The sequence below is a fragment of the Camellia sinensis genome, chromosome 13 (assembly GCF_055761805.1).
Source record: "Camellia sinensis isolate YWXY chromosome 13, ASM5576180v1, whole genome shotgun sequence".
Taxonomy (NCBI): domain Eukaryota; kingdom Viridiplantae; phylum Streptophyta; class Magnoliopsida; order Ericales; family Theaceae; genus Camellia; species Camellia sinensis.
This window is the reverse complement of record NC_138973.1, coordinates 104,898,459-104,910,072: the sequence shown is the minus strand read 5'-3', so window position 1 is coordinate 104,910,072 and position 11,614 is coordinate 104,898,459. Positions and strand designations below refer to the sequence as shown.

General features: G+C 31.3%; 1 protein-coding gene across 1 annotated transcript; it reads right to left on the bottom strand.

Moving 5' to 3' along the window:
- Window positions 1–4,748: 4,748 nt before the first annotated feature.
- Window positions 4,749–8,728, bottom strand: CAK1AT (CDK-activating kinase 1AT). The gene is made up of 2 exons (XM_028221545.2): window positions 8,095–8,728; window positions 4,749–5,974 (listed from the first exon to the last, which is right to left on the bottom strand). Exons 1-2 carry the CDS (start codon window positions 8,611–8,613, stop codon window positions 5,039–5,041), a joined length of 1,455 nt encoding a protein of 484 aa, XP_028077346.2. The 5' UTR covers window positions 8,614–8,728; the 3' UTR covers window positions 4,749–5,038.
- Window positions 8,729–11,614: the final 2,886 nt, after the last annotated feature.

Genomic DNA, 11,614 nt, shown 5'->3' with positions numbered 1-11,614 from the left:
GCTGACGTTTTCACTGTTTATTTTTTTATTTTTCATCTATTCACGCTTTTACTGTGAACCACGCTTTCACGTGAATGTGAAAAACTTTAAGATAAAATATATACATAAATTTTATTTCATAAAATTGAAATCAATATTAAATATATATAATAATTTATAATAACAAATAATAATCAACTATATAAAATGATTACTTTTTATTTTAATTCTTTTTTTTTTATTTTACTGTTTAGGGATAACAAAAAAAAATTATTTTAGGGTTTAAGGTTTAATTCTTAAAATTTATTTTTTTTTATTTTAGGGTTTAGGATTTATAAAAAAAAATAAATTTTAAGAATTAAACTATAAATTTTAGGGGTATTTTTTTTAAGGTCCCTAATATTATGATTTTACAGTATAAAGGACATCAAATATTTTCATGATGTCTAAGGTCCCTCAACATCAATCCAAAGAAAATTCAAGTCAGAGAAAATTGATCCAGAGAAATTTTCCTTAGCCTTTCATGGACTCCAGAGAAATTTCAAATTTCTTTGTCGTGGGTTTGATCCTCCACTATTGTTGCTACTGTTGTTACCATCTCCACTGCCACTCGACTCCGGAAACCCAAATGCCCCAACTGTGGCACAAGTCTTTAAGTAGGAATGCTTCCCTATATTAAAACTATGAAGCTTTTTATCAGATTCCAAATCAAATTTTCAGAGAAAATTCTATCCAGAAAATTTCTTTGGACATAACAGAGAAAATTTCAAATTTCTCTAAACAAATCACATAAAAAATTTCTGAAAAAATTTCAAAATTCTATCCACTATAGAACCAATCGATTTTGCTGTGACTTGGATACATATGCACAGAGAAAATCTCATCACCAAAGAATTTCTCTGGATTTAAAACCAGAGAAATTTTCTGCATCACCAAAAAAAAAAAAAAAAAAAAAAAAAACCAACAACAACAACCCAGAGAAATTCTGTGTTTGGTCTTTGAAATTTCTCTGGACACTTCAATTCAGAGAAATTCAATTGGGTTGGTCCAGAGAAATTATCTCATTTGTATAGATAATTTCTTATTCTTATTTGCTAGTGTCCTGATTTTTGCAGGGATAGTCAAGGAAATACTGAAAGAACGCCTTGATTTCATCTCGAAAACAGACAGCCATGGATGTTCACCATTGCACCTAGCTTGCAGCAAAGGTCAGCTTGAGACAACCAGAGAACTCCTCAGATCAGACTCAGATCTCTCTTCTTCACAGGACCATGAAGGTCGAACTCCCTTCCACTGGGCAGCCATCAAAGGTCGAGTTAACAATGTCGACGAAATACTCTCCATGTGCCTTGAATCTGCTGAGATATTGCCTCTGTCCATGGCTGCGGCAGCTTTGGGGGCCCGACTGGAACGGGGCCGAGGCGGTGAGCGACGGCGAAGTTCTTCAATGGGAACTTCTTCGGTGGAGTTTTGTTTCCCATCTGCAGAACAATTAGATACGAAACAAGTGCGATTGGTCTTCGATTGGGTCGGGAAAATGAGGGATCTGGAGATGGAAGAAGAGGTTGGAGAGGAGGATCTGGAGATGGAAGAAGAGGTTGGAGAGGAGGAGACAGAAATCGGTCGACGCAAAGAAAGAGAGAAGTTGGTGTGGGTTCGATGAGAGCTGAGAGAAGAGAAAAGATTGTAAGAGAGAGCTGTTGAAGCCATTGATGTGTGAGCAGAGAAGAGAGAGAGAAGAGAGACAAAGTCAATTTTCTCTGATATATGTTTAGGGACCTTAGACATTAAAAAATAATTTTGTGAATCTCTTCCATTACGAAAAGTGGGAAAGAGACCCTAGACCGATTTTTCCTAAATTTTAAACCCTAAATCCTAAACCCTAAAATAAAAATAAATAAATTTTAAGAATTAAACCCTAAACCCTAAAATAAAAATAATAATAAATTTTATCCCTAAACACTAAGGTAGCGTTTGGTAACATTTACATTTTTAGTTTATGTTTATAAAAATTTTATAAACTGCTTTCTGTTTATTTTTAGAAAAAACATAAATTACAAACGTGTTTGGTTTGAACAAAATGTTTCAAAAAAATTTTAAACACATAAACTAAAAAATATGTCTATTCAAGCCTAAAATATATATATTTACATTTATTATTCATGACAATGGGATCACACATATTATAATTGAAAAAAAAAATTAATTAAAAAAAATATTTGAAAAAAATTTAATTGGAAAAAACGTGGTTTGTAAAAATTATTGAAATTTTTTTTTGGAAAAATCGTTGGTTTATAAATGGTTGTCTTAGTTTATAAATTTGAGAAAAAAACGTAAACTCAAAAAATAAGTTTATGTTTTCAGTTTTCAAATAATTTTTTTTTGAAAAATATATTTTTTTTCAATTAAATCTTTTTGCAATTATTTTTTTAATTAATTTTTTTCAATTATAATATGTGTGACCCCATTGTCATAAATAATAAATATAAATCACGTTTTTTTTCAATAATTTTTACAAATCACGTTTTTTCCAATTAAATTTTTTTCAAATATTTTTTTTTAATTTAATTGGAATTTTTTTTTAAATAGTACTAAATTTTTGTCACGTTTTTTCAAATATTTTCCAATTAATTAAAAAAATATTTGAAAAAAATTTAATTGAAAAAAACGTGGTTTTTAAAAATTATTGAAAAAAAAGTGGTTTATATTTATCATTTATGACAATGGGATCACACATATTATAATTAAAAAAAATTAATTAAAAAAATAATTGCAAAAAAATTTAATTGAAAAAAAAATTATTTGAAAAAAAAAATGAAAATTGAAAACGCAAACTCATTTTTGAGTTTACGTTTTTTTCTCAAATTTATAAACTGAGACAACCATTTATAAACCAACGATTTTTCCAAAAAAAAAATTTCAATAATTTTTACAAACCACGTTTTTTCCAATTAAATTTTTTTCAAATATTTTTTTTAATCATTTTTTTTTTCAATTATAATAAATGTGATCCCATTGTCATAAATAATAAATATAAATATAAATATTTTAAGCTTGAACAAACATATTTTTTAGTTTATATTTTAAAATTTTTTTGAAACATTTTGTTAAAACCAAACAAGCTTGTAATTTATGTTTTTCTAAAAATAAACAGAAACCAATTTATAAAATTTTTATAAACATAAACCAAAAACGTCAATGTTACCAAACGCTACCTTAGTGTTTAGGGATAAAATTTATTTATTTTTATTTTAGGGTTTGAGATTTAATTCTTAAAATTTATTTATTTTTATTTTAAGATTTAGGATTTAGGCTTTAGAATTTATAGTTTAATTCTTAATTTTTTTTTTTTTTTATAAATCCTAAACCCTAAATCTTAAACCCTAAAATAAAAAAAAAAAAAATTTATCCCTAAATAGTAAAATAAAAAAAAATTAAGAATTAAAATAAAAAAATAATCATTTTATATAGTTGATTATTATTTACTATTATAAATTATTATTATATATATTTGATATTGATTTCAATTTTATGAAATAAAATTTATATATATATTTTACCTTAAAATTTTCACAATCACGTGAAAGCGTGATTCACAGTGAGCGTAAATAGATGAAAAAAAATAAATAAACAGTGAAAATGTGATTCACAATCACGTTTTCTTAAGAAAATAAACATATACAGTGAAAGCGTGATTTAGAATTACGTTTTCTTCAGAAACAAACTTAAATTATAAGCACAGTGAAAGCGTGATTTGGAACCACGTTTTCTTTACAAAACAAACAGTAAAAGCGTGGTTTGAAACCACGTTTTCTGAATAAAACAAATTTTTCTTACACGCTTTCTTAATTAAAAGCGTGATTTATAGCCACGCTTTCTTAATTAAAAGCGTGGTTTGTAACCACACTTTCACTATTTCACAAATTTTCTGCTACAAACAGTGAAAGCGTGGTTTGTAATAGCACTTTAGTCTAGTTTGAGAATTCCGTCCAAACTAGGCCTAATTTGAAAATTAAGATGATAATTTGGCTTAATATAAGAAAAGCCCCTCAAAACTCACTCTCCGAAAAAGATGCACACATTATAATTTTAGTCAATTACATTCATCTGTGACAGAAAGTCTAATGATACAGTCTTAAGCATACAACAAATTCAATAATCGGAACAACCATGTTGTCATCCACCCTAGAGGAGTTGAATTCAACATTGCAATAACTGGTCAACAATCACGTTGGTGCTAACAATCTAGATTCTAGCCCAATCCCAATGACATCTCCCTGCCTCTCATGTATGAGAGGTCAACTGTTCGACTCTCACCAGAGGCAAGCATTGGTGGCAGCGCTTCTTTAACTTCTATCTGTCAATTGAACGCCCATTGCGGATTCAACCCGCAACTGCCAGTTAGCGGCTCCTATTCCTCACACGCTTAAGAAAAGGCTAGATATATAAATTGCATTTCAAATTCTCAAAACTACAGTCATTCACCCTAGAAAGTCAAACCAAAAACTTCAATAAACTAAGGTAGTAATCTTGTCAACCAAATGTCACTAACATCCATGGTGGAGTAGCTGACATTACCAACCTAAGCCTTTTCGTAGACATTCTTGCAACCTAAGGCTGCACAATGCGTCGGCATCATACCTCTTTTTGTTTTTTTTCAAACACCAGCAATGCAAACTGCTCTAGTAATGGTTACATTTGAAGAAATATATATATATATATATATATTTCCAAACAAACAATTCAACTTCAAAAGGTTCATTCCCATATACCATAAAAATATTTCCATATTATAGAAGTAAAAATCCTCAAAATCTCATTATATTTCCAATACATAATGGTGGAAACACAAAGTCTGCTGAAAACTGGTGGTTTACAAAGAATTAAGTGTTCTTCACTTGCACAATATCACTTCAAAGTAAAATATGATGGCTAAGTCCCAATAAATTTCAAAGACACCTCCTGTTACTAATAATTAGGGAAACCGAAGTTGTTCAAACAATATGGAATAACTATGGAATAACATGTATAACTTACAGTTGTAGTGTCTGAAGCGCGTTCAAGGGAACCGAATTGAAAACCCAGTATTGGTAGTTGTAACATTCACAGAACCAAAATCCTCAAAATCAGAATCTGAAGCCATGTCTCTGTAATCACCCCACTCACCGGGAGAACCCTCATCTTGAGCAGTGCGTGAAGAAGGAACCCTTAGCTCTGATATTGGAACCGGTAGAGGCTCTTCATTTAAATACTTGTCGTGAAGCAGTTCCATCGCAGTAGCTCTACTTGCTGGGTCGAAAAAAAGAAGTTTTTTGACTAGATTGATTTCATCAGGGGACTGGTTGGGAAGACATGATTCCAAACCAAGTGGTTTTTCTACTTTACCAAATGATATTGTTTTGTAATCAGGAAGTTCTGAACAACCAGGCCAGATTTCCTCTGTTACGTTGCCCAAGACACAGAAAATTCTGCCTAGCTGATCGATATCTGAAGTACCTGGAAAAAGAGGTTCTAAACTGAAAAGCTCTGCAAAAATGCAGCCCAATGACCACAAGTCAATCTCTGGACCATATTTTGTGGATCCAAAGAGTAACTCTGGTGCCCTGAACCAGCGAGTTCCAACAATGGATGTGAGTGCACCGTATCGGTCATCTGCACCCTCCTCAGCCTCGTATGAATAAGAACCCTTGAAAGGATCATCATCGACATCGCTTGTCGTGCACGTAGCAAGACAGGATGTATCTCCATCATGAGTTTCCTTGTCAATTTCACTCATGGAGTCGTTTGCCTTGTGCATGTCCAAACCCTCAATGCCCTCTTCTTTACCCAAAGATCCATGCTCTTCATTTCCAGAACCATCTTGGCGTGGAATTTCTGTTTCTCGAACAACTTCAAGTGGTTGTTGAACAACACTAGTTGGATTTGGAACATTCGGTTCATGTAGCCGTGGGTTTTCATCAAAGCCAACAAAACCGGACTCTAGAAGTATTCTTGCCTGAAAATCAACAATTACAGGAGACATATAAAGACAATATTTTTCAACAAAAATGTTGTACTAGTCTTACCAGAAAATACTAGTACCTTAGAGAATTACGTTTTGGAACGGACGTTCTGAAACATGATACACTTTTGTTCAAAAATGGTAAATTTAGCAATTTAAAGTGACCCCAAAAGTTTTTTTTCTAATATATTTTCTACGGGTTTCTTAGGAGTTTAAAAAAAAAAAAAAAATCAAATTTAACAAACTAAAATCTAAAGTAAGTGAAATTTTCACAAGACAAAACATAAAAAATGGGTCATAAATTAATGCTTATAGAAATGTGTTATTACATTGGTGGGGGGAGGGGGGGGGGGGGGTGGGGAACCTTTTTTTAAAAAAAAAAATAATATTCTAGAAGTACATAAAATTCTTATAATATAATCTACACAAGTCTACTCCTACCTTATCACATTTTAGAGCATGTGGCGTACCACATTCTCGTTCCATGTACCGGAACTATCCACATTCCAGGTACCATAGGTTTATACATTTATATGATGTAGAGTAATGATGGTATACTGTATTTCACAGTGCTTGGGAAATATTGCCTAGTTTAGCTGCTAATTAATGTCAGAAAGCTTAGTAAGAATCCTCAGTTTTACTTCAGAAAGAATGGCATCACCATTTCCAAATGGTTAAAGAAAGAATTTGTTGGCTTGAGCTCATTCCAGTACATGATGAATAAACAGAGAAAAAATTGAAGCACTATTAGCCTTCCAGTTTTTGCTTGTTAAACTCTACCTTGCAAGCGTAGTCAGAAAAAGACATCTTCATATACACAGTAACAGGTGGAGAACAAGTACCAAAATGAGAAATGCAAATAGTACCATGCTGTTAATATTTATCGTTGAATCTTGAGGTGTAAGCTTAAATTTTTGTTTCACATAGAAATAGTGTAATATGCTATTAAGCAATGCCTTCAAGAGTTAGTACAACTACCAGCTGACTGTCTTCATGATCAAGTATAGCAACACAAAAATGGTTCGCACCGCTAAAACATCTAGGTTGAATCATTTAAGATCCATATCAATTTTTTTGATAAGTGCATCTGAGATTGATATTAATATCATGCATCAGTCAAGGAACATTTTCATTGGCTAAGGAACAAGGACATAGACATGTGACACGACATGGACATACCGACAAGGAAATGTTCAAAAAATGTAGAACATAACAGTTGGGGGACACGTGCAAAAGCTATAATTATATATCTGTTTATCTCATATCTATGAATATTTAAGTCAAATATAATAACTTTTAAAGTCTAAAAGAGGAGAATTTGTATATATTTACATAATTTTTGTTTATCATTAGATTCTAAATTGTTTTATTCAAACTCATACTGAGTTTCATGTATGTTCAACACATTACCTTCTTAGAATTGTCTATACTTTTTAGCTAAAAGCTGTAAGTCAAAATTGAGACATAGTATGAATAAAATGCTCTATTCATTGATTTAAAATCCACAGTTTGGATAAGTTATTTCCCTTTGGTCGGTTGTCTTCCATTATCTTCCCTAACATTCAGAGTTGTTCTGGTATTGATTTAAATCCATTTTTACACCAGATTAAAATAAATAGAATGCAGCTTGCTAGCATGGTTCCCGTGAAGATAGAGTACGAGTCATACTAATCATGGTAACAATATTTGTTGGGAGCAAAATTAAGGATGTGGAGTTTTATACACAAACCCTTGTCTTCTTAACACATATTTCCCAAACCGCTCATTTCTCAAACCCCTGTTGTTGAGAAGTGTTTCAAAACACAGACTTCAATAAAATCGCGTTTTCGAAAACACTTCAATTAACTTAACTCTTAAACTCTTTAAAATCATGTTACGAAAACACGAATTCATTACTTAAAATGCATACTCACAAGCTCTGTTATTTTCTAATTTTTTTTAAACAGTGCAGCTCACAATTGACAAAAAGGGTAATGAGGATTACAGCTTCCTAAATCATACCTCTCCTATAAACAAACCACATTCAATCAACAAAATCAGATCCTAATATTCAAATTGAAATCTTTCCAAACAACAAGAAGCAACATAATTTCAAGCAACTCTCAATCACATACCTGACCGAAATCGGCCAATTTGAGAACACCATCGGCCGAAATCAACAAATTGGAGGGTTTCAAATCGCGATGGACGATCGAATTCCGGTGACAAGCGTCAACACCGCAGAGAATCTGGACGATCCAGCGCTTGATCTCGCGGACGGTGATTCCACCATCCCAAGCCCTCTTTGCATCGTTGATGAGCGAAGCGAGGTCGGTGGGGAGGAACTCGAGCACGAGCACGGCGTCCTCGTCCTCGCGCCAGAAGTAATCGAGCAAAGCGATGACGTTCGAGGAGTTCTGTAGGGTTTGGAGGGCCTCAATTTCGCGAAACGCGGATTGGTAGTCGTGCACCTCTTTGAGAGCGACGATGAGGGAGTCGGAGAGTCGGCGAGCTCTGTAGACGTCGGAGTATGCGCCGGAGCCAACTCGATCGAGGATCTCGTACTTAGAGGTGATCTCGCGGCGGGTGTAGATGCTCCAGCTCTTTTCTGGTGGTGGTGGCGGCGGCGATGACGGTGGCGACGGTGGGTCCATGGTGATTTAGGGTGAGGAGCGTGGTGGTGGTGGTGGTGGTGTTTGCTGGATTTTAATTTTTGGGGGGGAGTGTGTGGAATTTTTGTGGAGATGATGCAGTGTGTTTGAATTTTGTGAATTTTAGTTTTTTGAAAATTGAATTTTTTTTTTTTTTTTTTTTTTGTGTGTTTTTTAAAGTACTTTTTAAATTTTAAGTAATTTTTTTTATCTTATTTAGATGTATTTAAATAATAAAATATTTATAAAAAAATATTTTAAAAAATTAATAAATATATAAAAATAAGAAAAATATATTGAATTTTTATATATATATATATTATATTTTTTGGTATTTAGTATATTTTTTAAAAAAAATTTTATAAATATTAAGTGTATTTATGTTAGGTATATTTAAAATTTTAAAAATTACTTAAAATATTAAAAAAATTATTAAAAATGTTAAAATACAAAAAATTAAAAAATAGAATTTTTTAAAAACTATTTTATGAAAATCAAAACCAAACAAGTTGATGATGGTTATGGGACAAGTGCACGTGACTTTCAGGAGCAAGAGCACGTGATAAGGAGGAAAATGTTGGGAGGAGTGGAATTTTAACGTTTGGGTTGGGTTATTGAGGTCAATTATTTTGGTAATTTTTTTTTTTTATTTTTATGAAACGCGTAAAAGGTTGAAAATTGGCCTAGGGTCCCTCTCTCACTTTTCATAATGGAAGAGATCTACAAAATTATTTTCTGATGTCTAAAGTCCCTAAACATATATCAGAGAAATTTAACTCAAATTTTAAACTTGTGACATTTTCAGATTTGTTCAACATGGCGGGCCGTGTCGCGATCTGTCGCGATCTGACCTCCCCTGGCAGAACCTCACTCGCCGTGTCTGGATCCGACCTCCTCTGGCCGCAGCCTCGCTCTCTCTGAGCGATTTCGCATTTTTTGAGTTTCTGAAAGTCTCTCTCCCTCTCTCTCTCTCTCTGTGAAACCCTTGCGTACTCTGCAATCGAACTTTCTTCTTCAATGGCTAACAGCAATCTACCTCAAAGAATCATCAAGGAAACTCAGCGTCTCCTTAACGAACCTGCGCCGAGAATAAGTGCGTCGCCTTCAGAAGATAACATGCGGTACTTTAATGTCATGATTCTTGGTCCAACACAGTTTCCTTATGAAGGAGGGATTTTCAAGCTGGAATTGTTTTTGCCTGAAGAATACCTAATGGTTGCCCCCAAGGTTCGATTTCTCACCAAAAAAAATACATAGCAAATTAGAGAAATTCTCTGGAAATATTTGTTTTGGGAATTTTCTCTGGGTTGTGGAGTCTAGAGAAATTCTCAGAGAAATTTGGTGGACGAATCTGCAAACATCAATATCAGTTCCAGAGAAATTCAAAATTTCTCTGAAGATAAATTCGGAAGTCAGAGAAATTTGATTAAAATACATTATAAAAACACATATGATAATGGGAAGGGTTGTTGCTGATCTATGTGCTTTACCTTGAACCACAATGGGTGTAAGTGCAGGTATTTGAAATTTTATCTGGATCAATTTTTTAATTTTCCCTTCCTTTCTCAAATCAGAGAAATTTGTAAAATTTCTCTGGAAAGTCCTTAGAATTTCTCTGAACCAAATTTCTCTGTGATGTGAATTTTCTCTGAACTAATTTTCTCTGGACCAATTTTCTCTAGATCAACTTGAGGGACCTTAGACATTATGAAAATATTTTGTGTCCTTTATGCTATAAAATGTTAATACCAGGGACCTTAAAAAAAAAACCCCTAAAGAGAATAATGTAATAATTTATAGTGATTTTTTAATTTTTTAATTAAAATATTCAGTCCTCAAACGAGGTCTCATTATTACTAATAATATCAAATATATATATATATATATATATATATAAGAAAAATTACATTAAAAAAAATTAAGATTTAACCAGAGTGACAAAATAAATATTTTAAATTTTAATTTTATAATTAAATGTTATTTTTTAATTTTTTAATATAAATTATTTATTTATTTTCGTTAAAGAAAATTAATAAAAAATATTATTTTAATTATTAAATTCAACAGAAATGGATATTAAGAATATTTTATATATACTTATATTGAGTTTAATAGTTAAAATACAATTTTTATGATGATTTTAGCTATTGGAAGAGGCCAATGATTTAGATCAAAACAAAATCAAAATATTAGGATTAAATTGACAAAATAAAAAATTCAGGATTATTTTGTCATAAAGTCAAACTCTATTTTTTTTAATTTCCTTAAATATAAAAATATATATTTTTTATAAATGTAAAATATTTTTAAAATATATTTTATAATAAAATTAAAGTTAAATTACAGATATAACACTTGAGGTTTACTTAAAATATAATTTGCTCCTGTGGTTCTAAATATTGCATTAAACCCCTTGAAGTTTCTAATTTTATAACAAATGATTTCTTTTATTAACAAATCATCAAATCAATTAATAATTTTTAATGATAAAAATTTATTTCAATAAATAATTCAAGTGATTTTATCATTGTATAGGAATTTTATTTTTTTAGTTAATTTTGTTAAATAAAAAATTCTAATAATGGAGTATCTGTAATTTTTCAAATCAAAAGGGACAACATATTTTTTAAGCAAATCTTAAAGGGTGTATTATAATTTACTCAAAAATTTAATCAAATTTCAATGCAAGATGGGGTTTGATGAAAGTTTTATTAATAGTTTTTTTTTTTTTTAAGAAAAAAATAATTTTAGAAAAAAGGGTTGGGTTTGTCTCCAACTTGAGAGAATTTTTGGAGTCCGGGAGGCTATTGTAAGTCAAATTTTAATGATTTAAATTGTTCATTTTTTAAAATTCATTGAGAAGAATTAAAACGTAAAATTAAAACCATAAGCCCAAAACCCTTTAAAAAAATATAAATTTTTGTTTTTTTTGTTTTTTTAATGTTAGTGAAAAACTACGCTCCGTTTGGTAAGCAGTTGAAATTATAGTTCCACCCATTGATTT